The sequence below is a fragment of the Podarcis gaigeae genome (genome assembly GCF_964106915.1).
Source record: "Podarcis gaigeae genome assembly, chromosome: Z".
Taxonomy (NCBI): domain Eukaryota; kingdom Metazoa; phylum Chordata; class Lepidosauria; order Squamata; family Lacertidae; genus Podarcis; species Podarcis gaigeae.
The window spans coordinates 29,321,709-29,347,619 of NC_139691.1; the positions used below are offsets into that span (position 1 = coordinate 29,321,709).

General features: G+C 42.4%; 2 protein-coding genes across 2 annotated transcripts in view; both read left to right on the forward strand.

The window, feature by feature from the left end:
• LOC310836650 (sodium/hydrogen exchanger 2-like) overlaps positions 1–6,216 on the forward strand; it is a 30,328-nt gene extending 24,112 nt beyond the window's left edge. The window contains exons 11-12 of the mRNA XM_083722278.1: positions 4,333–4,405; positions 4,953–6,216. Of these exons, the coding sequence (XP_083578404.1) occupies positions 4,333–4,405; positions 4,953–5,092 (213 nt within the window). The 3' untranslated portion in view covers positions 5,093–6,216. The remainder of the gene's footprint in view (positions 1–4,332; positions 4,406–4,952) is intronic.
• A 3,159-nt stretch (positions 6,217–9,375) lies between these two features.
• LOC310836753 (transmembrane protein 182-like) lies at positions 9,376–25,747 on the forward strand. The gene is made up of 5 exons (XM_083722552.1): positions 9,376–9,714; positions 11,060–11,174; positions 14,451–14,549; positions 15,804–15,941; positions 24,819–25,747. The coding sequence occupies exons 1-5, from the start codon at positions 9,562–9,564 to the stop codon at positions 25,046–25,048; spliced, it is 735 nt and encodes a 244-aa protein (XP_083578678.1). The 5' UTR covers positions 9,376–9,561; the 3' UTR covers positions 25,049–25,747.
• Positions 25,748–25,911: the final 164 nt, after the last annotated feature.

Below are 25,911 nucleotides of genomic sequence, written 5' to 3' on the forward strand. Positions count from 1 at the left end.
GTCCCACTTTGGTTGTGCTGTCGTGCAAGAATGCCTTTCCAAACAACAATAATGTTCTCACTTTGGGAAGCATTGCAGAACAACCAGTGCTTTTTTTCTAGAAAAATGTTCAGGGGTACTCTCATTTTGACTCAAATAAAAACCATCATTTTATAGTTCGAATTGGGAAAAATAAATACTGTAAATGGACAAAAGTACAAAGATTCACAAAATGTTGAGGGGTACGTGTATCCCTGCATCCCCCCCCCCCGAAAAAAAGCACAGAGAACAACCAATAAAGGCCTATGGGAAGCCTTGTACCAGGCCTTAAACCCTTGGTTCATCTAGGTCAATATTGTCTACACTGACTGGTAGAAGCTCTCCAGGGCTTCAGGCAGGGAACCATTCTCAACTCTACCTGGAGATGTCAGGGACTGAACCTTCTGCATGCAGAGCAGGTGTTCCACCACTGAACAAAGGCTTCATGTTTCTTTTTTTCCTACTAGGAAAAAATATATATTAAGTGCCATATAGGTAACTCTATTCCCCATCCCGGAAGACCACACAGAAGCTGTGTGGTCTTTAGGTCAGGAAAATGACAGAAAACAATCTCTCTCCCAGTGCCAATTCTTTGACCAACACCAGAGTCTCCCTCCTCCTTTAAATTACCGTTTATCTATAGAAAACCCTCAACAACAGTAAAGCCCAGGAGATCTAATGACTCACCTTCTGCATTATATCTGCTTTTGGGTCCTAAGTTGAATAATTCATTTTTTTATTGCTAAAACTATTACCATCACACAAAACCAATTCCATCTATACATACAAATTTAATGAAATCATACAAATAACATAGGACAGGTTTATTTGATATCCTATTTCTGATATTCAGAGGAGACTGCTTCTGCTTAGGTTACCAAAATGGCAGGGTCCATGAACAAAAGGGAGGCATCAGCAGGCTTGTGGGAACTCCAGCGTTTGCTGAAGGACATAAAAAAGTATCTAGGAAGAAGAAGCGCGGAGGGGCGGGCGGGGGGGGGGGCGGCGGACCCAAGTACATATCCTCCAAGTGTCCCAGTTTTCCAGGGACAGTCCCAGAATTATGAAAGCAATCCCTGCTTCTGATTTGATCCTGGAATGTCCCTGTTTCCCTTGCCACTGAGCTTGAAGATAAGGATGAGTCAGTGGAGTAATGTGTGCATTGTTGTTGTTTTTAAAAAGAATCACATAATCAAGCAAATAGTTTGCAGGCCATTAACTATGTCAAACTGCATCAAATGAATCGAAATGCTAGAAATCCCCAACATTGCAAACCAGTTGCTTTTTTTAAAAAATAAATAAATAAATCCAACAAATAAAATACATTTCACCATAAGCTTCAGGTTTGATTATTTTGCCCACTGAAAACACCGAGGCATAGGAAGCTCCGCTTACACTGAATCAGACTACTGGTCCGTCTAGTACTGTCAACTCTGTAGGTTTCAGCTCTGCTTGCAGATGCCAGGGATGGAACTTGTGTGCACAGCAATGATTCTATCACTGAGCTATGGCTGTTTCTCAGTAGATCTACACTGAATATATGAAGCTGCTTTTTTGGGTCCTACCAGTGGCCCTCTAGCTTTGTATTGTCTATGCCGACTTGTAGTGACTCTCCAAAGTTTTGGGCAGGGATCTCTCATAGTCCTGCTAGGAGATGCTGGGAATTGAACATAGCACCTTTTGCATGCAAAACATGCGCTCTACCACTGAGCTATGGTCCTTCCCCAAACTGGAGCTTAAAGAAAGAAGGGGGAGAATGACCAATTCTTGAACATCCTTTCTACCCTTGATGACCTTTTCAGCTTGAAGAGACACACGCACACACATACACAGAGTGTGCTGCTCAGAAACAATCAAAATAGGATTTGGAAGGCTTATGCCCTGCATGGTGCCTTGCATGTGTTTTATTTTTTGCAATTGTATCTCCATAAAAGTCCTTTTGGGACCTCATTTGGATGACCTTCTCAGGAGTCATTCAACTTCTGTACAACCATGAATCCTATTGTAATTACAATTGCAGAGACATTGAAAAACAATGGGCAAAGAGCACAGGGTCCCTTCTTATAAGTGAAAAGAAACAAAAGCAACATGGAAAAAAAATGAATTGGGAAGTATCCAGACTTATTTGGCAGCCCTTACTCTGGGGCCTAGCTGCCAGATCACACGTCCATCAGAGGCTTACACTCTGCTTTAGAAACATAGCAGGCATATTCAGGCTTTCAATGTGGGAACAATAGTTCTTGAGGAATGCAGATTAGTGCTTTAGCAAAAGGACATGGCACTCATTTGCACGAGTCTCTCGACTCGCAAGCCCTCCACCGGCTTCTCATCGCAGAGCCAAGGAACACCTCTGCAAAGACAGGCCAAGTTTCTGTTCGATTTTGTGTGGATTGGCAAATCTGCTGCTTTCCAGATTAGGTTGGACAACTGTGTCCAAGGTAGATTGGACTTTGTGCATCACCTTAAAAAATGTATGATCTGTAAACATCACTCCTCGTAAACTGTGAGTCTTGTGTATATTTAGAAGTCCTTTTCTTATCTTGGTGAAAAAGGAAAATAAATGGAAACAGGCTGGGTGGGAGAGTAACAGATGGCTGTTTGTATGATCCAACTTAATGGTAATCTTCAGGCAAATGTAGAATACTGGAGTTGGCAGGGGCCTCCAGATGTTTCTTGGACTTTGCTCCCATCAGCCCTATGGAGGGACACAGGTTCCCCATCCTTGCCATAGATAATCAAGCTCCCCAACCTACGGGAATCTGGAACCTAATCCAAAGCCATCCATGTGTACCCTTATTTCCAGCCATGGACGTACTTGGCTATTGTATTTTGCTGTTTACGGGGCTGCCTTTGGAAACACTGAAACTTCAGTGCATACCTCTGCTAATATTCTGAATGGGGAAAAGTGTTTGGATGATGTACCCATCTTGTCATGCCTGACACATTGGCAGAGGCATACCTAGCGTCCCTTGCACCCTTGGTAAGAAGCTGTATGGCATTAGCTCCCCGCCCCCATCACCTTTGTGTCACGTTTGATCTTGCCACACCGGCAGCGGTTCGTTGCCACACATTTTTGCCATACACTGCCTAGTCTGATAGCTGATTTATGTGTGTGTTCCCCTTGCCTTGTGTCTCCAGCAGGGGCTGGTTTTGCTAACCCCTAGGTATGCCTCTGCACATTGGCTTTTGGTCCAATGCAGGTTTGGTGACTGAGGTGATTTTCTAGAGTTCTAAAATGTGTGAGGTGCCAGCCTCCATGGGAACAACAGGCTCACTCCTGAGACAGTCCGTGTGTCTTGCATTGAAATTAATAATGGTAAATTTATTGTTGTGGACACCCATCTGTCTCGAGAGACAACAGAGCATGCTTCTGGGGGAGACGTCAAACTGCTGTGTTAGCAGCAGCAAAAGTGACTTCCCTGGGGTGCACGCACATTTAATACATCTAGAAGAGTTTTAACATCACCAGGAAAAGCAATATCAGCAGAATAAAACAATATACACATAAAGCATATAAAACAAGCAATAAAAAACAATGTTTTAAAGCCTGCAACAGTAAGTCCCCAGCGTACATTTCAATTAAAAGGTGTTTGGATTTTTAAAAAGGGGTTTCTTCATGCAAATACAGACCTTCCAAGGACCCCCATTTTCCAGGAACAGCCCTGCATTTACAGAAACCATCCTGGTTTCTGATTTGATCCCAGAATGTCCTGCTTTTCCTTTGGACGTCCCTATTTTCACCAGAGAAATGTGGAGGGTATGGAGTTGTGAGACCCCCAAGCCAAGGAGATAAGTAACTATACAACCTTTCAAAGACATCTGAAGGCAGCCCTGTATAGGATTTTTTTTAATGTTTCATGGGTGGTATATGATGATGATGATGATGATGATGATGGAATAGGATGTCCCTATTTCCACTGGAGAAATGTTGATGGGTGTGCAAATATGTGTTCTTTCATATTGCTGGCACGTTCCCTTGGAGTCTTCTGTGGGGCACGGTTAACAGGAAGGCACGAAACTGTATAGGTAGATGCACAACAGACCCATTTAAGCATATTACACTGGATGTGGAACCTGTGGTCCTTCAGATGTTGCCAAACTACACCCCCACCATCCCTTATTATTGGTCACACAGGTTGGGACTGGTGGGAAATGGAGTCCCCTAACACAGGATGAGCTTATCCATCCCTATATTCAGCCTATTCTCTTAAACTTTGAATGTTTTTCCCAATGTTCAGTTCCAATAATTTTGGGTCTATTATTTCTAAATGGTTAAAGGATCAGACTGTGAATTATGTTCTTTCTTCATTGCAGAAGGATGATTCTTATTCATCAGAAGGGGCTGATGGGACTAACCCCAAACCCAAGTTGTGCAGGTCCCTTACTGGTAAGTTGGAAAACTCTGAGCCTAATTATCCCAACACTGGTCCAGTTTGAGTTCCACATGTTTTCTGTGTGAGAAGATTTCAGATTCATTGATAGGCTTTGATGCTGACCCTGACCCTTCTCCTAGCCACCAGATGCTTTTTGGTAAGTGACAGGAAAATCGTTCTTGCTGAAAATGAAAAAGGGCAGTTGCTGGAAATTTCAGGTGGGAAGAGTGCTGTTGTTGCTTGGGTCTTACTTGTGGGTTTCCCAGAGGCATCTTGTTGGAGGCTGTGTGAGCTAGATCCACCTTCTTGATCCAGCAGGTCCTTCTTAGGTTCTTATGTTCAGATGCTGGTGTGTGAGTTTGGCAATGCAATGGTGTTTTGATGCTGTTTCACCTCCTTTGACTAATAACAGGATAATTGCAACAGGTTTTTATACCTGTGTGATGGTTTTGAACTACTACTTAGAAGCCTACTTTGGCATTAAGTAGTAGTAGTAGTAGTAGTAGTAGTAGTAGTAGTAATGTTACTAATCAGGCACATATCTCTCCTTCTTTCCTACAGCCAGGCATTCTAGAAAAGCTCCGAGTGTGAAATCTAACAGATCAAAGTCAGTTGGTTTTATTATACCTCTGCAGCCAAGTACTACCCGCTGGGTTAATGACGAGGAAACTGGGAAAAGGCCAATTTCAGAGGAGAAGTAACACCATGTCTTGGCTTCCCCCCTGCACTCCTTTTGTACCTGTATTCTTTTCCTGACTTTGTAGAAAACAATAGAAAGTGCTTGAAATGCACTCCTGTGTTATCACATTTCCTCTTTCAGTACATTGGAACTGGTTTGTGATCATGTTAAACACTGTATTTATTTAATTAATTTCATTTAGGCAATGTATATACTGCTTAATTACAGTCATCTCTATGCAATGTACAAAGAGTGAATACATTGGTGGGAGGCGGGGATCAGCTAAAGCTATAAAATCAGTTAAGATGGCTGCTGGAATAAAAAAAAAAATTTCAGGAGGTCCTGGAAGCTCAACAGAGATGGGGCCTGTCTCAAATGGAAGGGAGCTCCATAAAATAAAAGAAGCATGTTCAAACTTATCCAGTTTCATGAGGAATTCTCAAAAATCTTAAAAAGAATCCATATGATCATTTTATTTTATTTAACAACATTTAAGATTACAGATTAATATAGATACCAATTTTACATGTCTGAGTAGCCTTGCAGAAAGATAAAAGATTTTAGCAGGCACCTCCCCAAAAACTACAGCAAAGACTCCTGGCTAATTTCAACGGGCTATTTATTTTTTTGTTTACCAACCTTTACCAGTCATACAACATGAGTGAATCTTACAGTGACTGCTTGAGACACTACATTCAGGAAAAAGAAACTGTGCAGCACAACCATTTCAGAACAACACACCTTCAGAAGCAGGGGGTAGGTGGGTGGGTTTCCTGCCACAAAAGAGCTCTGTGTTGCAACCTTATGCATGTCTATTTGGAAGTACCTTCTGTTGAGTTCAGTGGGCCTCATTGTCATAGGTGTATGCATAAGGATTGCACCTGTAATCTAGTGTTTTAGTTGCCTATGCCCAGGGAGTTTTCTGTGACATGGAGCAATAAAACGTGTGATCACACCTCTTGCTTTCTGAACTAGAATGGCCAGAAAATGGCAGAACCGTGTCTGCTTCTTTTCCTGGGCATATAGACTGGCTCTTACAGGCCAGATTCTTTGGAAAAGAGCACTTTAGCAGTGCACTATCTTGACAGCAGCAACCATTTAATGTAAACTCGCTTTAAATGAAAAATATATATTAAACATTTCTGTATTTTGTCTGTCTATCTAGCTATCTATCAGAAATAAAAATGCAGTGTGTGAAAGAGAGAAGGTTTGCATCTATGTGGAGTACAATAGTGTTGTCATAATATTTTTACTGGCACAACAATTACTTTCATAACTATTATTCCTTCTGATTAGTATACTTTGTGTGTGTGTGGGTGTATCTATACACCATCCCATTATATTGCTGAGTCCACTGAAGCTGTAAATCAGGAATGGGGAACCTATGGTCCTCCAGAGTTCATCAGATTCCAGCTCCCATCAACCCCCACAGGAAATGACCAGAGATGAGAGGAGCTGTAGTCCACCTATGGAGGGCCACAGGTTCCCTATCTCAGCTGTAGATGATGACCTGAAGGCTGGATGATACTATGGATAGATTCACAACTTGGTAGAGCAACCATACCCAACAGATGCTCATGAAAGGCTCTGTAGAAACCTGTGGAGATGTCTCAAGTGGAATGGCCCTGTGCAGTTGAACATTTATATAAATAATTTAGATGCTGCTGCAGGTGGTTCATCAAATCTGCGGATGGAACAAAAGCTGGGCAGAACAGAACACTGGACTGAAACCAACAAGATGAAATTCAGCTGAGATGTAAAGTTCTGCATTTAGGTACCCAAAACAATTGAAACAAAGGACAGAGGAGATCTGGTTGGGCAGTAGCATACAAGAAAACGATCTAGGTGACTTAGTAGATCACAATGTGCACACACGCAAATACACACGCAAATGCAACCTTAGACTGCATTAACAGAAGCCCAGTGTCCAGATCACATGTTTCCATCATCTTCTATACTGGTCAGGGCACATCTGGAATAACTAGGGTTGCCATATGTTCGGAATTTCCTGGACATAGCTGGGATTCGGTCGTCAGCGACAGCATCCTGGCGGAAATTGATTAAATGTCTGGGAAACTGTCAAAGGAGTAGATTTTGGTGAATTTCCTTAGAAATAGCTCAAAAGCTATTTCAAAAAGTGTCCAGATTTTCACTTTTTGAAATATGGCAACCCTACGAATAGTATGCCCAGTTCTGGGTGTCATATAACATGTTATATTACATATGTCCATAAGAGGGTGACTCAGCGAGGGAGCTGGAAACTGATTCTCATGATGAATGCTTGAAGAACTGGGGTATGTTTAGTCCAGGGAAGAGAAGATTAAGGGGAGACATGATTGCCTTCTATTATTATTATTATTATTATTATTATTATTATTATTATTATTATTGCTGCAATTTATAGACCACCCTTTATCAAAAGGCAGCAGAGGATGGAGCAGGGGAGAAGAGTGTGAGGGGGCAGTGTTCAACATGGCAGTCCTTCAGATATTTGAAGACAATTATGTATTCTTGAACAATGATATTGCCTTCTAGTTGACTGGAAGACATATTTGTGTGCTGTAAAACCTGACTTCTGCATGACTGGAAAGTAGACTATTGCACTGAGGTAAGAGTCATAGTCACTGACCCACCCACTTTTGCTACTGGCCACTCCTCTTTACCTGTGGCCCCACCCACCACAGGCACATGACCCACCCACCCCCAAAGCAAAATGTCTTGTGCTGGCCCTGAGTTTTGCCCAGCAACTCTGGGTCCCTCATACCAAAAGCAACACCAATTCCATCTCAGAATGATCTCTTTTGATATCCAGCATTTCGAAATCCCACAGTTAAGTGGAAAACGCTTTAAAAGTTGGGATCTCAATGCATGGCAAATTAATTCTCTGTGGAGTTTCAGGCTTATGAAAAGTGTTTAAATTCACTGTGTCATTGAGTACTGCATGCCTGTGTGGAAATAAATTGTTGCCATTTGATCCACACACATTTCACTCACACAGCTCTGAAATCCTCTCCTTCTTTCACTGGAATAGCAATGACATCTTTTAGCTGTGTACCTTTTGGCTTTTTTTTTAAAGAGTACACCTAAAAATCTGAAGATTGAATGCAGCATATACATGCTTGCAAATACTTGTAAGGCACATGCGTTAGTGGGCTGGGCTCCAGCTCCCTGTTGAGCACAATTTCCCTGGCATACAGTCGTACCTCGGCTCCCAAATGCCTTGGGAGTCAAATGTTCTGGCTCTCAAACGACCGAAAACTGGAAGGGAGTGTTCTGGTTTTCGAATGTTCTTTTGGAAGCCAAACATCCGACAGGGCTTCCGCGGCTTCTGATTGGCTGAAGGAGTTTCCTGCAGCCAATCAGAAGCCAAGCTTTGGAAGTCGAATGTTTCGGAAGTTGAATGGACTTCCAGAACGGATTCTGTTCGACATCTGAGGTACGACTCTATGATTCTGTGTAAAGTGGACCTTCTAGTTGGTTGACTTTTAAAAGCAGAAAATAAATAGGTGTTCACTTGGGAACACTTAATGCAATGGCAGTAAAGTCTTCTTCGTCTCTTACTTGTGCAAAGGCCTCTCATGTGTAGAAAGAGAAGCTGTGCTGCAAGGATCCCACACCAGCACCATAAAACCAAGGGGGGGGGGGGGCGTGACCAAAACACCTTTCTTCTTCAGTCAGGGTCAACTCTACTATTAGCAAACTGTTAGTTATTTAATTCCACTGCCAGTGGGGAGTGGCCTTTATGGAATCTTTTGCTTTAGGGGATCAAATAGATTTATGATTCTTGGGCACCATGTGATTTGTTTGAGGTAGATTGGGTTGAGATGCCAGGTGTAGGGAGACTCTGAAATGAGATTTGCTTTCATATGATTGGTCTGCTTTCCTTGGAGCAGGAGATTTTGAGCCGATGCGTTTTTTGCCCACAGGAGCCCCAGACTTAATTTTGTTTCTGAGTAATTTGGTTCGTGGAAGAGCCATTGCTCAGTACTGGAGCATCTGCCTGCCTGGAACTCTGAATAGGAGAATTCCACACAGCAACATCTTGGACTCCCAACATTTTGTTGCAGGTTCCACTTTCTCTATTTTTATGAGAGAAATTGGTTGCAATATGTGCAGGTGACAGCATGCAGCTCTTTTTCGGACAGAATGTCAGTTACCTTGATGCAGATTGAAAGTTCAGAGTATATATACATGGGCGTGCTTTAATGCCTTAGCTGCTTGGTAGACCCAAGTCATCAGCTTTTCATAGCTCTCTCCTTAGTGCCCTGTGAAATGAACACCAGTCATGAAATGATGCTGATCTGTGTCTTAAAATAGAATCCCTACTCTTCATTCTCTACTCCCTGCTCCTCTCTCTCTCTCTCTCTCTCTCTCTCTCTCTCTCTCTCTCTCTCTGCCTCCCTTCCTCTCCCTCTTCCCAAAACAAGAACATTATCTTCCTCCTTTGCTGAGTTTTGAGCTGCCCACCCCCTCCTGCTTTGTCTTTCTATCATGAAGATCAAAATAGCTGCCTTTTTAGCAGGGATCATCGGAGTCCTTGGGGTCCTTCTCTTTCTTGTAGCCTTTGGGACAGATTATTGGCTCCTGGCGACGGAGACGTGTGGAGGATTCATACCTGAGAACGGCACCTATCACACTGAGGAGGTAAACCTGGAGAAATAGTTTGTGAAGAATCTTCTGTAGCTTTAATGCACCATTACCAGGGGAAAAGAGAATGCTCTTGGAAAGGAGAGGGAAATGAAAGAGATTGAGAGTTTTGATCCCAAATAAGAAACTCTCGTGCATGCTCTCTCTTCACCTGACATATTCAGATTAAATTAATTCTTAAACAACCAGACTACCATCAGTGACTGTCATCTGCAAAGAAAATACAATGTTTTCTTTAGAATTATGTGTCCCCCCCCCCCTTACATGCAGATCTAATGGATGAATTAGTGCAGTAAAACCCATATAATGACTCGGCTAATGTTTATTTAACCTGGTGTCACCCCTGCTAAAAAACAAGGACATATTGTAGCAAATATTACACTCCAGTTCTGGTAACTGGCTAAGCCTAAGGTCCTATCCACCCTTACCTGGGAGTAATCTGATTGTACATACTGGGCCTTACTTTTAAAGTAAATATGCATAATATTAGAGGGCAAAAAGCAGCCAGGCTTGTAAAATTCTGGCCAAATAGCAAACCTTGACTGTGTAAATGTAGGAAATGTCCTTGGGTATTTTCTCAACTCCATCCATTGTGTCTCCAGTTTCTTTGGCATGTTACTCACTTTCCCAAGTGGAGGAAGAAGCAGGGGAGAGGTCCAGTTCAAAACATGCTTTTACCCAGTGTATTTGTTCCAACTGCTGGAATGAGATATTATTAACCCCACACCCAGATTCTTTTAAAACATTGGCTGGGATCCAAAGAACCAGACTGCTTGTTCTGTGCCCACCAACCAGACTTTTAAGGCTTATGTTTTCCTATGGTTTCCCCCACCTCTCCTTCTGCATGACAATTTTGAAACTGAAGGACCTTCAGAAACAGTTTGACTTTGTGACAAGGCTTAGGGAAATGGACTGCTGCTTAAAAAAATGAGAAAACAGCACTCACACACCTACAAAACACACTGTGAATGTTTCCAGTCCTTGGGTGTACATAAAGTAGTCATTTGGGTTTTGGAGAATGATGTCCAAAAGTTGCATTTAAATTAATAAACAACAACACATTGGCTAGCTATTATGCTCTGTCTTTGTATATATAAACAGTGATTGGTATATTAGGGATTCAAGCTCAATTTTAACACTATCTGCCTATTAATACCGTGTTTAAAAATATAACCTATCTACCAAGAGTTGTTATGATGATAAAATGAAGTGGGCAGTACCCCATACAGTATCTTACAAGAAAAGTGGGATACAAATGTAAATGAATAAATGCTTCTGTGCTAAATGGAATGCAATAATTTTCATAGAACTCCTGGAATTTCATTTCATTTTTAAAAAATAGGTTGGGACGGGAAATTGGACTAAAGGAATTCTTACGTTTCACCATGAAGGTTTCTTTTGGCGGTGCTGGTTCTTTGGTGAAGATTACAAGGAGACCATATGGAACTTCTGGTTTAGTGAGTACAAGTGGAATCGGCAACACAGTGTTGCAGTATATAGTAGCTACCTAACAAGAGTGCTTCTGTTGAGGTTGTAGCCAAGAAGGCATTGATTTTCATCCTGCCCTGTATTAATCACATGTGTCACTGTTTCTATTCCACTGCAGTTCACCTTCCACCAAAAATGACATTATTCAACTCACAGTCCACTGTGGCAAAATTATGTAACATACATTGTGATTACATTATTCTACTCCATTCATTTCACTGCTGAGGAAGCTTAGTACAAATGGTGGGAGAACTGTAATCAATTATGTGTCATTTACGGACTGAAAGCAGCAGTCGTATTTCTCGGATTGGTTTGGCATCCAGCCAACAGCTTTGGTTTAAGCATAGTAACCTTGAGACTGCATTATTGAACTGCACTCTATGTGGGGCTGCCCTTGTGCCTGGTCTGGAAGCTCCAGCAGGTGTAGAACACAATAGTTGGTCTGCTGATGGGGGCAGGTGACTGATAACATCTGCTAAGACACCTGCACTGGCTGCCCATATGCAACCAGCCAGGTTCAAGGCTCTTGTGTTGATATAGAAAGCCCTGAATAACTTGGACAAAGCATACTTTGAGCCTTTGAGCCCTTATATCCAGGTTTAATCACCAAGAAAGCTGTTGTCCCCCATGTAACAGAAGCTTGACTGGCCTCAGCTGCAAGTTGGACATTGAGTGTCAATGGTCACATGCTGTGGACCAGTCTTCCAGCAGGGATTATTAGGCAGTCACCCTCACATCTGTCTTTCAGGTGCCTCTTGAAGTCTTTTTAATTACAGCAGGCCATTGCAGATGTTTTAATTAGCCAGTTGCTTTTATTTGAATTGCTTTTAACTGTGTGTTTTTTATTTTATTATGAATCCCTGACCTGATAGTTTATGGTTTGGGAGTAGATAAATATGTTTAATAAATAAGCATGATAGTTATCGAGGACTTTTGTGTATGCTCTTCCACATTCCTGATTCTAGAAACTCACCAGCATTTTATTCTGACTTCTGATCCCAAGCATATTTACTTGGAAGCAGACCTCACTTGGCCCCATAATGCCAAGTGTGTGTGCACAGAACTGCCAACTGAGTCTTCTAATAGCCTTCCTTATATTGTACTTCTAGCGTTCATCGATAAAGTATAGATAGTTCTGGATTGCCACGGTAATGTAATAATGGAGGCCATCCAAGCCTAATTATTATAATACGTTGTATAACATGATATTACCTTAAGTCAAATGATCAAATTAAACATCACTTGAAGCCCATTCCCACAGCGCAAGATATTTTTGATAACCAGGAGATCTTTTATTACTTTTTGTGTCTGCATTAATGAGACCGATCGCAGCAAATTCATTTTGCCGCTTTTTGCAGATGCAATAATTAATGCAGTTGAAATTTCATTAGTCACTTAGCACGAACGAATGTCCATTTATTATAAAGTGCCCCCCATTTTGTGGGAAGCATTTTTAAGTAAAGTGGATAATCATTAATTAATTTGTTGAACATTCATCCTATTACCGTTCATCATGATAAGCCTTGGTGACATTAATATTGATGGGACACCTCTGCAGTAATGGCCCCTCTACTTCCTCGGAAGTATGCCATCCTTAGGCACTGCAGCACTCAAAAATGGTAACTATTCCTAGGTCAATTCCCAGGCAATGCAGGATGGATCCAATCAATAGGTGAAGTGCTACCTGAAAGTGGTGGTGGGGAGATAATAGATTATGATAGCTTCTACCACATCAAGCTTAGAACAAAGTAGGAAATGCAACAAAGGTCACACCCATGCAATACACTGAAAGCACATTTAACACACATTTAAAGTATATAACGGACCCCTGACCATTAGGTCCAGTCATGGCCGACTCTGGGGTTGCGGCGCTCATCTCGTTTTATTGGCCGAGGGAGCAGGCATACAGCTTCCGGGTCATGTGACCAGCATGACTAAGCCGCTTCTGGCGAACCAGAGCAGCACATGGAAACACCGTTTACCTTCCCGCTGGAGAGGTACCTATTTATCTACTTGCACTTTGATGTGCTTTCGAACTGCTAGGTTGGCAGGAGCAGGGACCGAGCAACGGGAGCTCACCCCGTCGTGGGGATTCGAACTGCCGACCTTCTGATCGGCAAGTTCTAGGCTCTGTGGTTTAACCCACAGCTTCTCCCAAAGAATCCTGAGCACTGTAGTTTGTTAAGGGTGCTGGTAGTTGTAGCTCTGTGAGGGGGGGAACTATATTTCCTAAGATTCTATGAGGGAAGCTATATGCTTTAAATGTGCATTGAATGTGCTTTAAATGCTTGGTGTGGATGTGACCCAAAGGTGTAGTGTGGAATGCATATGCTTGGGGTTGAGGACCCTCCATTCCATTCCCCCTTCCCCCTGATTTTCTATCTCCTCCCATCAGTCAGTATTCTAGGGGCACTGAACATGCTCAATCCTCATTGGGTTGCTTGGGAATCTCCCATGCTGTGCCTCCCCTAAAGATTTTTTGTACTTTTGTAAAAACGGAGATTTTCCCAAGCTTGTTGCTACCCTCTACTTGCGTGTGGATGGTGCCATGTTGGCGGCAATGACACAAACAGCCTTGACATTGTAAACAGAGAGAATAATGATTTCCTAAAGAAACAGCCATGTAAAAATATATATAGTAATGAGGATTTTCATTGGGATTTCTTCCCACTAAATAGTGCCATTCACCACTCAGAGAGATACTATTGACAAAAGCTCAACCACCCTTGCAGTTACTTTTGTGTTAATGTCAGACAGATAGAATCTGATATTTCCAGTGTGCAGTGATGTTAGACTACGTGTTTGCGTAGCTGGTTGTACAATGGACAGTAGAAAAGAATAAGTTCTACAGTGTCTGGCCCCCAAAAATGCATTTTTTGGTTTACTTGCCGAAGATCCAGGACAAACTGCCACCTTCCGGAAATTCCCCCTGGACGTCACTTCCACCTTTGAAATCCTGGTAATGTCTGGGAAAGCCCTAATTAAAAGCAAGACAGCTCCTGCCTGCAGGCTTACAATCTAAAAAACAAACAAAAAGACTCACAAGGGGAAAGGGCAGAGTGGGTAGGAAATAAGCAAACATGGGACCAATTCTTAAACAGTTGCTCTGATAACTGCCAGCTTGCATATTTTAGATGTTCTTGCATTACAGATGCATGATTAGAACCCTTGTAGACCTGATTACCGTGACTGTTAAACCACAGAGGCAGCAGACAACTGTCCTGTTTTCTATTTTTTTCTTCCAGCGAGTCAAGCACATCCAAAACATTGCATGCATGGCTACCTGTTTCCTATGCCTATTGCACTTGGACCTCATCCTCACCCCTCCTACGATGCAACTGCAGGTATGCACATGTTAAATTTGACCCCATAGACTGAATGTCTACTGTTATCCTAGCACCTCGGGTACAGTGGTTAAGAATGGTGGACTCGTAATCTGGTGAACCGGGTTCGCGTCTCCGCTCCTCCACATGCAGCTGCTGGGTGACCTTGGGCCAGTCACACTTCTCTGAAGTCTCTCAGCCCCACTCACCTCACAGAGTGTTTGTTGTGGGGGAGGAAGGGAAAGGAGATTGTGAGCCGCTTTGAGGGGAGTGAAAGGCGGGATATCAAGTCCAAACTCCTCCTCCTCCCCTTCCTCTATTGCATGTATAGACCCAACTTGACTTCTAAGTAAACAGGGAAGGGCTATAGTAGCACAGGGGTAAAGCACATGTTTTGCATGCAAAAGGTTCAAAGCCCCCTTATCTCAAAGAAATGGTTGAGAAAGATTCCTGTGTGAAACTCTGAATTGTTGATCCATTGTTCTGCTGGGAAGAGGGCTTAACCCTTTGCCTTTGCACTGTAGTCCTAATGAACAATGGAAAACCAGACTTATATTGAGTCAGATTATTGGCTCATATCTCAATATTGCCTACACTGACTGGTAGCATCTGTCCCGTATTGAGACATTCCCAGCCTTACCTGGAGATGGTGGGGACTGATCCAGCGACTTTCTACAATCAAAGTAGATGCTTTTACTACTGAGCTACAGCAGAGGTAGCCAACACAGTGCCTTCCAGATGTTGCTGGACTACAGTTCCCATTATCCCCAGCCAACATAGCAAGTTGTTAAGGATGATGGGAGTTGTAGTCCAACATCACCTGTAGGGTGCCATGGACTCTGGCTGTGGCCCTTTCTCTGCATACCATGGTTGCAATTGTAAACACCTCCTCCAACCCCCCCCCCATGAAATATGATCATACATTTATCATGTTTGTAAACATAGAAGGGACATGGCTATTCAGCACTGGTGTTCTGTTTATAACATGATACCTACCACATGATGCACCCTGGTTATGCTTGCGAGTTAGGGTGCAGAGATCAGCTGAATCCATTGTAGCAACTCCATAAAACTGACAAGAAGCTGATTCTGAATTACTGATGATAATCCTGGGATTTGTTTCATTCTCTCCCCCCCTCCCTCCCGACTTTCCCCAAATTGTTTGCTGGAGAAACTTGGAACAAATTGGTTTGCTTCAAGCCTCTCCTGAAAGGAGATCCGATTATGTGAGTTTACTCAGCGTTCCCCTCTACTTTCTTCTTTCCGATTGCGCAGTGTACAGGGGCTTCTGGACAGCGTTCATTGTGCTGGCTGTCACCGCCAGCCTCGTAGGAGGATTTCTCTTGGTGTGTGGTGTGCCTTTTGTCAGTGCACGGTTCTATAAAGTAGGAGGCGGATTCTTCATCACGGCTGGTAAGCTGCCAATTCGTGATAATTGGATATATGGGTGCCTGGGATGCTGAGGCTAATTCCCACTTTGTGTAGCCTGTGTGTGTGCGTGCGCGCACACATGCACATAAGAGAGAAAGAGAGAGATTGAGAATGAATTTGAATGTGTGCAAAAAAAATTTTAAAAATCACATGGGTGTTCTCATAATAAATTACACAGTATTTCATAAAGAGAAAGGTGCATGTATTGACCACTGGTTAGTTTCTCTTTCCTTCTTTCTGGCACAGTAGTTGGAGTGTTGGATTTCATAGAATCATAGAATTGTAGAGTTAGAAGGGACCCTGAGGATCATCTAGTCCAATCCCCTGCAATGTAGCTGTCCCAAAGGGGGATTGAACCGGCATCCTTGGCATTATCAGTATGTTCAAGCCAACTGAGCTATTCAGGATTTGGATCCTGAGACCCAGATTTGGATCCCAGCAAGCCCACAAAACTCACCGAGTCTGCTAATTCCTCCCTCTTGTTTGTGGGTGTGTGGTGCTACCTTCGCTGTATAAGGGCCACCAGCGCTCAGAGAATGAAGGTCATTATGATGTTATTATGAGTTTTGAGGCGGGTGGGGAGTAGGCTGTATGCTGAGGCCCTTCTAACCCCTGGATCCAGCAAGTGTTAAAATATAAGCCATGCTAAATTCCTGATGAGGTGATTGCCTGGGTAATGGGCCATTAAGGGGAACAAAGGAAATGAGCTGTGTGAGAGACAAACTCACAGATTGTTAGAAAGACAAAACCAGAATTGAGAGAAACTGAAATTGACAGATTTGGTTATTCCTACTTCTGTATAGTTGAGGTGCCATTCATATCGCTGCTCATTGCTGCTAATAGATGTGGCCTTCATACATCATTGGACTACAGTTTCCATCATTTTTGACCATTGACTATGCAGGCTGGGGTTGATAGGGGTTGGAGTCCAATGACAGATGCAACTAGAGCCCCTCTCCTACCAGCCCCAGCCTGCATTGTTAATGGTCAGGAATGATGGGAATTGTAGTTCAACAACATTGGGAGGGCTACAGGTTCCACAGTGCTGATTCCTCATTCCTTTTTAAGGCATCTAAGGTAGCAGACACCACTACATTTAGCGGGAGGGTGTTGCAATAAGTTAATTATACACTGTGTGAAAAGTACTTTATTTTGTCTGTTCCAAACCTCTAGCCAATCCATTTCATCTAGAGACTCTTGAATTTTATACACCTATATTTGATTCTCCACATAATGCATATGTGATTTATACCCTGCTCCTTCAATAAAATTCTCAGGGCAGCTAAACATAACTTCCAATCCAATAAAACAAATGTAGGAGGATACAAAATACAATTGTACAAAGTACAATTAATACATCTAGTAAATACTTTAATCCAAACTTGTTCTTATGATTGTTCCAGTAATATTTAGTCAAAGGTCTTTGTATGAGATAATCTGGACCATCATCTGAATCTCTGAATAGAGTTCTGTATTGTTTATCTACACTGGCTGCTGCTTCTGTTGTTATTTTGTATCCTCTGTTAGTCATACTCGGAGCGGATCGATTGAAATTAATGAATTTGGCTAATCTAGGGGACGTTAATTTCAGTGGCTCAACTCTGAGTAGATTTGTAGCTGGATACACACCCAATAATAATTCAATGTATGAATTGCTTGACAAATAAGGAGTCTCAAGGTGATTTACAAATTTAAAGACATAAAACATCATAAAAACAGAAAAACAAAAACGAATTACAACAGAAGTTATAAAATAAACTATAAAATAGACTGAGCGCGGGGGGCAGGTATTGGGTTGTTTTTGTTTTACTTTTATTTTGTGTTTGTGCACTGTGACTTTATGCTGTAACTACCCTGAGACCTGTGGTATACAAATTTAATAAATAATAACTAATAAAATAAACAGCAGCAAAAGCTCTGACAGCAAGATACACAATCAATGAACTGCAAAATCATTTTATACACCATCCACTATAAGAATAAAATAAGAATCCATTACCATTTTATAACATTCAATAATATCAACAGTATTTCTTTCACAGCCTTAGGATTTGGAATGACAACAGAAGGGGGAAACTGCCATTGTCATCTGATATGGATGGCAGATCATCCTTAATTAACTTACCTGTCCCGGAGATCTTTCCTTCGAGAAAAGTGAAAGTGATTGTAATTTATAGGGAGGGGGAATTTGTCTTGGGATTAAGTTCTGAGATAGGAAATGCGGATTCTGCCTACACCCTAAAGTAGAGACTTTCTCTGCTCCTAAATAATAATCTGATTGATTGATGGATTGATTGATTGAAAATACATCATCCTCCAGTTGCCACCCTATTTGCATTTTTTGGGGGGGAATAATAAATAATAATAAATAATAAATTTTATTTATATCCCGCCCTCCCCAGCCGAAGCTGGGCTCAGGGCGGCTAACAACAGTCAAAATAGTTCAACGTTCTAAAAACATTCATTATAAAATTAATTAAAATCAAATTAATGGCAACCATCAAGCAAAATTCTGTGTAGGTTGCCAGAGGAGGGGGTCAGGCTGCGGCCTCACCAAAGGCCTGGTGGAACAGCTCTGTCTTGCAGGCCCTGTGGAAAGATGACAGGTCCCGCAGAGCCCTAGTCTCTTGTGACAGAGCATTCCACCAGATTGGAGCCGCGTCCGAGAAAGCCCTGGCTCTAGCTGAGGCCAGCCTAACCTCTCTGTGGCCTGGGATCTTTAGGATGTTTTTATTTGCAGACCGTAAATTTCTCTGTGGGGCATACCAGGAGAGGCGGTCCCGTAGGTACGAGGGTCCTAGGCCGTATAGGGCTTTAAAGGTTAAAACCAGCACCTTGAACCTGATCCTGTACTCCACCGGGAGCCAGTGCAGCTTGTATAGTACTGGATGAATATGATCTCGCAGCGAAGACCCCATAAGGAGTCTCGCCGTGGCATTTTGCACCCGCTGGAGTTTCTGGGTCAGTCTCAAGGGCAGCCCCACGTAGAGCAAGTTACAATAATCCAGTCTGGAGGTGACCGTCGCGTGGATCACAGTGGCTAGGTCAGGGCGAGAGAGATAAGGAGCCAACTGCTTAGCTTGGCGGAGATGAAAAAATGCCGCCTTTGTTATAGCTGTAATCTGCGCCTCCATAGAGAGGGAGGTATCACAGATTACACCCAAACTCTTAACGGACGATGCTGGCACTAATTGCACCCCCGCAAGAGATGGGAGTTGCCCCCTCAAAATAAGGACAGGAAAATTCATGGTGGTGGTGGGAACATAATCCACTAGCACTATCAGAAAAACTTTCAAATACACACTAGCCATCTTTCTTTTTTACATAGAAGACCCTGTCATGACAGTGTTTCAGGACTGAGGTCACCAACATACTACCTGTAAGCCCTCAGACTTGCCAAGGCCCCCTACCCCTAATTCTGATTTTGGGAAGGGGGGGTGTTGCCTGAGGTTTTGGTCTGTGTTTTGTTTTGAAGTAGGTATAGGTCACTTATTACAGATAGGAATTCTGAGCACTGCCACTATTATGATGTGCCTGTGACAGTTCCTAAAATTTTCAAGTGTGTCCGCAGGCCACAAATGCTTGGGGACCACTGATGAAGGGTGTTTTTTAGGTTTCTTTTTTTTAAAGTAAACTAAGTGTTGTTGCCCCTAGTCGCTCCACCCACTAACCCTGCAATGTAATGTTAGAATGAACTTGTTCAAGTGCTATTGAAGCTTTTCATGTCTCCTGTGCCTTCTCCTTTCAGCTTTTGGCCTATTTTATTGTGGTTCACTGTGGTAGCTAAATTACCACTGAACAGCTTCTTTATTATGTAGTGACCATGTATGATAATAGACTCTAGAAGGCTATTGGAAGTTTCTTGCAAGTGGTCTGTCTTTTTATGCATTTAACACCGCAATTGTAAACACACTTGAAAGTTGGAGGCATCCACCTGCCCTAAGAGACAATGGAGTACACTTCTGGAGGTGAAGTCTAATGGCTGCATTAGCAGCACCTAAATGCAAGCCTGGACAGTGTTTATAAAGGTCCTGGGCTTCCCAGACCACAAGATTCCCCTCTCAGCCTTGTGGATGTGGACCAAAGAAAAGCAGAGCAACACATTTGTCACCAGCTGGGCTGCAGAAGTTGCTGGAAGGATGTCTACAAGGCACCATCCAACCATTTCAGGGACTTCAGATTTGGGTAGGGTTCACTCTTTAGCCTATTCTTCTCCTGAGGATATCCTGCAAGCCAGCAAGTTTAGGATCAGACCTGAAGTGTATGTCTGCATATGGTGATCAGGAAATGACACTGTGTTACACCTCTAGGGATGGGGAAATCCACCAATGTTAGTTTTTCTCAGTTTCTCATTTTTTCCCAATCTGAAATACAGTTCTCCACATCTTCACATCATTTTGTGTGTTTAAAAAAAACAACCCACCAGCATTTTAGTGCAATTTTTTCACTTAATGTACGCTATGAAAGCAATCTTGCCTAATATACACATTTTTCTAAAGCACTTCCCCTTAATATAATGCACTTTATTGTATGTTACTTTTGCATTAGGTAGGTTCACAAATAAATGCAAACTGAATCAAATTTCTTCCCTATCCCTAAATGTCCCCCAGTGACTAAAACATGGACAAGGTTTAGGGATTTCAAAGCCAGAAGAAGAGGAATGTGTCATGAAACCTAGCAGGATCTCAGGTTCAAAGTGACAGAACTTGGTAGGACTGCATGCTGTGCCAGCAGAGACCTTTTTCAATTACAAACTGGGCTTCAGTAGGGAAAGATTTGATCATCTCATTGCATTCTTTCTTTCTAAGAATGGCAGGCAATTATTGACCGTGTTTTAGAGCATCTGCCTGGTAACCTGCCAGCTACCTTAACAAAATCTTTCTAGGTGTTTTTTTCCGGAGGCACCCTTTCAAAATGAACCAGTTCATCTACACTTGTAGGCTGAGAAGATTATTCAGCAGATGGACCTGGAAGCTTTTTGATATTTATTGCTATCTTCCCTTGGAGACCTTTATCCCTACCAAGCTACTGGCCGTGTTGCCAACTGCTTTATCAGATAATGAAACACATTTTCTGTGAGAAGTGCTTTGCCATGAGGTGTTCTTAACCATGCTTGACATGTGACAGTTAACTTGAGAGAGGCTTTCTTTGCATATTCATGTAACAGTTTCCAGTAGGGTAGCCTTGCAGCAGCAAAAACCAACCAAGTATACTTTAAATACTAGCAGATTTATTGGATTAGAGCTGGAATTTAGGCCATGAATACGTATGTCATATCACAGGGTTGGGAAAACTCAAATGTGGTCCTTCAAATCTCCCCAGTTGGCCCCTGCAACTCTTCCTGGGCCACACCCCTCATTGACCCTGCTTCACACAGAGAATGTTTTGCTCTGGGTGGAATGCATACTTTAACTACAGTATTTCCTCTCTCTTGGAGACTAGAGAGGGGTGTGTGAGTGTGTGTTGAAATTAGCCTATTGTACAAAGACAAATCCCCACGACGAAGTGAGCTCCCGTTGTTCTGTCCCTGCTCCTGCCAACCTAGCAGTTCAAAAGCACGTCAAAGAGCAAGTAGATAAATATATACCGCTCTAGTGGGAAGGTAAACGGCGTTTCCGTGCGCTGCTCTGGTTCATCAGAAGCAGCTTAGTCATGCTGGCCACATGACCCGGAAACTGTACGCCGGCTCCCTCAGTCAATAAAGCGAGATGAGCGCCGCAACCCCAGAGTTGGCCACGACTGGACCTAATGGTCAGGGGTCCCTTTACCTTTACAAAACTTATAACAGTTGCTCCATCAACCTTCATATCTAGTCCTGCCCAGAACTGGCATGTGGCCCTTGGAAGATTGCTCAGAAGGCAAAGCAGCTCTCAGAGTGAAAAAGACCCCCCTCACCTGCTTAAATCCCCGCTTCTACACAATATTATGAACGGAGCAGGAGCCCTGCCCTCTTTTCCACCTGGACACTCTACATGCACCTGAAAGACCTCCTATCATATGAAAAGGATAAAAAATAAAACTGCCAATATCTGAATTCCTTTATGCAAGTCTATGGTGCAGCAACACTTATAATACTCTGAACATTCTCCATTCAGAAAAGATATACTGGAGCTAGCAAGGGTGCAGAAAAGGGCAGCCAAAATAATCAAGAGCCTGGAGACACTCCCCAGGGTGGGTGTGGATTGGATAAATTCATGGTGGTTAAGGCTATTAAGTCATGATGATGCCTATGTTCTAATGCCACTGTTAGAGCCACATGCCTCTGAAAACCAATTAATGGGAACCATTAATTAATGGAAATCAGTAACAGCAACGTGAGGAGAGTTGCCGTTGCAGTCATATTCTGCTGGTGGACTTCCCATAGTCATCTGATTGGCTGCCGTAGAACAAGATGCTGGACCAGATAGGCCTTTGACTTGATCTAGTTGTATCTGATGAGTGTAACAGGTGGCCTGGCTCACAGGGATTCTTCCCAGTCCTTGACGGAGTTCCACCAACCTTTTAAAGAAAGAAAATAATAGAGAGAAAGTGGGGGGGGGGGAGGGGAGAGAAAGATAGCCAACACTTTATATTACAAATTGTTCTCTCAAAGTTAATAGTTCCATATTGTGGCTGCTATAAGCTGCTCATATATCATATGCATTTGCACTTACGAATTGCCAATGAAGATATCAGCATCTCATTATTTTTTCTTAGTTTTTTTTGGATGTTTTTGCTAGGCAAAGAAGTGAGAAAAAGGGGGGGGGGGTTGAAAGTTCACTTTCCCTGTAATTAGCAAATTATAGACAGGCTTCGGAAGTTCTAAAGAGAGTCTGGAGTTCACCCACTTGTCTCTACAATTAGCCAACAAGGTTTCACGGTGCTGTGAAGCAAGAAAGGATGGCACAGAGTTTAGTGAACAATTTACTTGAAATTAAGTTGCTACCATCCTTTGATGGAGAAGGAGGAGTTAGAAAGGCTTGCAGTCAGCCCCTAGACAATTGTTGCAAGAATTTAAAGGCGAAAGGTGTCATAGCACGGTTCAACGCCCTTGCAATTAGCCCCTCCCCAGAAGATACCATTGACCTAAATCAACATTGAAATGGAAACTCTCAATTAATCGCAGGCCCTAATGCATGGAGGCAGAGAGCGTTTAAAGAAAGGAAGGGATCAGTTCTGTCAATATATGCAGCCAGCCAATGCCACAAAGCAAAGCTGAACAAATGCATACAATTGTGCTGAGTAAAACTAAAGACTAGATCAGTCCCAACACAGGATTCCAGGAGATGTTATCTGGCCTGGAAACCAGAAGGTGCCTTCAAAAAAGTGTGTGTGTGTGTGTGTGTGTGTGTGTGTGAGAGAGAGAGAGAGAGAGAGAGAGAAAGGGTTTGTATGTGTGTGTGTGTGTGCTTCCCATCCTTCATATCTTTCCTACTCACTCCCACTATAACTTACTTCTGCCAATGCAAACATCTCCCACTAGTCCTGCCCCATGGAAATAAGCAATTAGAGCAGGGGTGTCTAATCTTTTATTTTGGCTTAAGAGCCCCATCAAGAATTGGCAAACCCTTCAAGGGCCACATTATGTTAGTTGTGGGCATGGCCAAAGTGGACAAGGGCCATTTCCTTGCATGTGTTCATGTACACACCTCACCACATATACAGCACACATACAGACCTCTCACATATCAGCATTTTAATGCAAATATCCCCTGGTATGTGAATTTTTGTATGCAAATTTCCTTAATATATACATTTTTGCAAGCAATTCCCCCTTAGATGATATGCATTTTTGCATATTATTTCCCTCTCAGATAATGCATTTTTCTCCTAATAGACACCTTTTGGCACACATTATTTGGTTAGAGAACTGCACTGCCGAGAAGTTCAAATTTTGAAGGATAAAAGCATTTTGGTTAGCAAATTTTTTTCATGAAATGTGAATTAAAGAGTTAAAGAGTTTTGTATTAAAATGCAAACTGAACTGAAGGTATCTCCCATCCCTATGTACCTTCTGTTCCTCGGTACCCATCTCCTATGTGGCAAAACTGCCCTTTTAGGCCACCCTGAACTTTCCACCTCATGAGGAAGAGACAGCACAAAACAATATATATATATAGTTTTTATAAACTTTTGCTCTTGTTTGGATTGTATAAAAATATTACCCTCCCTGTGTTCTGATCTGGAAAAGTCCAATAAATAAACAGTCTTTCCCCAAACATTGCAAGAGGGTATGTAACATGATCACTGCAAAGTGTATCTTAGAAATCTGAAACCAATGGCTAAGAAACAAGTTCAGCAACATGCGGAGAGTGATAATGGCACCTCATGCAAATCTAGGAATTCGTGACTTTTGCAGCTCAAGAGAATAGAAACAAGGTAATCTTTTATGCAATTTGGTCACACTTCCTAGAATTATATCAATAGCTTTGCATAGCATGCATAAAACATGGACAAAACATTCCAACAGATCCTCCCTCCTAAAAGCTTGCTGCTGAAATCCTGTAACTTTCCATACTACAGATGTTCCAGGGGTTTGCTTTGTTTCTTTGTCTTGATTTTGTTGCGCTATAGAGCAATATTGCCCCTGCAGACACCAATAATGTGGTAACATCAGGGAAGCATTATAGAACAAATAGTGCAGAATGGTGTGTGGATGGTCTAGCATAGGTCCACCACTAATGCATGATTACTGCACCAATGACATGTTGCAGAATACAACCGCAACCCTGTCCTCACAAAACACCTGTCTTCAGGGGCCCTGTTTGTAAGCTACTTTGGGATTCAGCTGAGTAGGAAGTGCCATAGAAATACAAATAATCAAACCAATCAAACCAACCAAGCCTCTCTCTTCTTCTTCCTCTTCTTCTTCTCTCTCAGGTGCTTTATTTGCCCTGCTCATATTCATGTTTGCAATGTGGAAGGAATTTGCTGCCGATCTCCCGAAGTACATACTTCTAGAAAGAAGCGAAAGATGCCTCGACGATACTCCTGTGAACGTTTATTACGGGTGGTCATTCATGTTTGCAGCGGCGGGAGTCCCCTTAGTGTTTATTTCTGGAATCCTTTTCTACCTTGTCGGTTACAGTATCCCGAAGGAGCTGGAATAAGAAAAGGCTGGGCCTCTGTGGGAGATGTGCAGGAGGGGAATGATCTGATGCTGTCTTGGCATTGGGGAAAGTGTTTGTAGAAATATTTGTGTCATTTAATGATGGCAAAGCACTCTAAAACAATGGTGGTGGATCACTTTAGCACAGAGGTAGGGAACCTCAGGCCCAGCGACCGAATGTCTGGACCTTGGGACACCCTTCACAGCCACAGCTCCTTCACTAGCTCTTCTTAGCACCCTCCTTGTCTGTTTTTGTGCCTGGCTGAAAAGTGTCTATGAATTCTGATATGAGCCATGAACTCTGGCTTGTGTTTTGGAGGATAAAGGTGTGTGTGTGTGTGTGTTTAGAAACTAGCCTACTGGACAAAGGTAAAGTTTATATTTGTTGCTTTGCCCACTTTTGCAACTGGCTCCACCCGCCACTGGCATGTGGTTCCTAGAAGGTTGTCCATTGTGGTCCTTGGACAGAAATAGGTTCTCCACCTCTGCCTTAGTGGGAAATATGTCATTTGCTACCTCACAGGGCATGTCATTTTGGGGTGTGAAACTTAATTTTTGAAAATTTATTCAGCAAGGGGGGTCTTATATGTATATTATTTTGGGTGTGAGGAATTCAAACATGCCATTATTTTTGTGACTGGACAACATTTAGCTTGGTAAATCCAGGTTTGATTAAAAAAACTGTTCTTGGAAAACCAAAGAATTTTAATTTTAATTTCTGAAAATGTGGGCAGTGCTATAAAAAAAGTTAGTTTCTCTGCACAAAGCATATCCAACTGAGCATACAACATTACCTTGTACTCATACAGCAATATTAGAAAGTAATGACATCAGTTCATAAGAAATTTAAACAGCAAGTTTCAT

Coding starts and splice junctions, on each gene's coding strand:
- LOC310836753 (XM_083722552.1), top strand. CDS start 9,562: ATGAAGATCAAAATAGCTGCCTTTTTAGCAGGGATCATCGGAGTCCTT. Junction 11,175..14,450: donor CATATGGAACTTCTGGTTTA/GTGAGTACAAGT, acceptor TTTTTCTTCCAG/CGAGTCAAGCACATCCAAAA. Junction 15,942..24,818: donor CGGATTCTTCATCACGGCTG/GTAAGCTGCCAA, acceptor CTTCTCTCTCAG/GTGCTTTATTTGCCCTGCTC.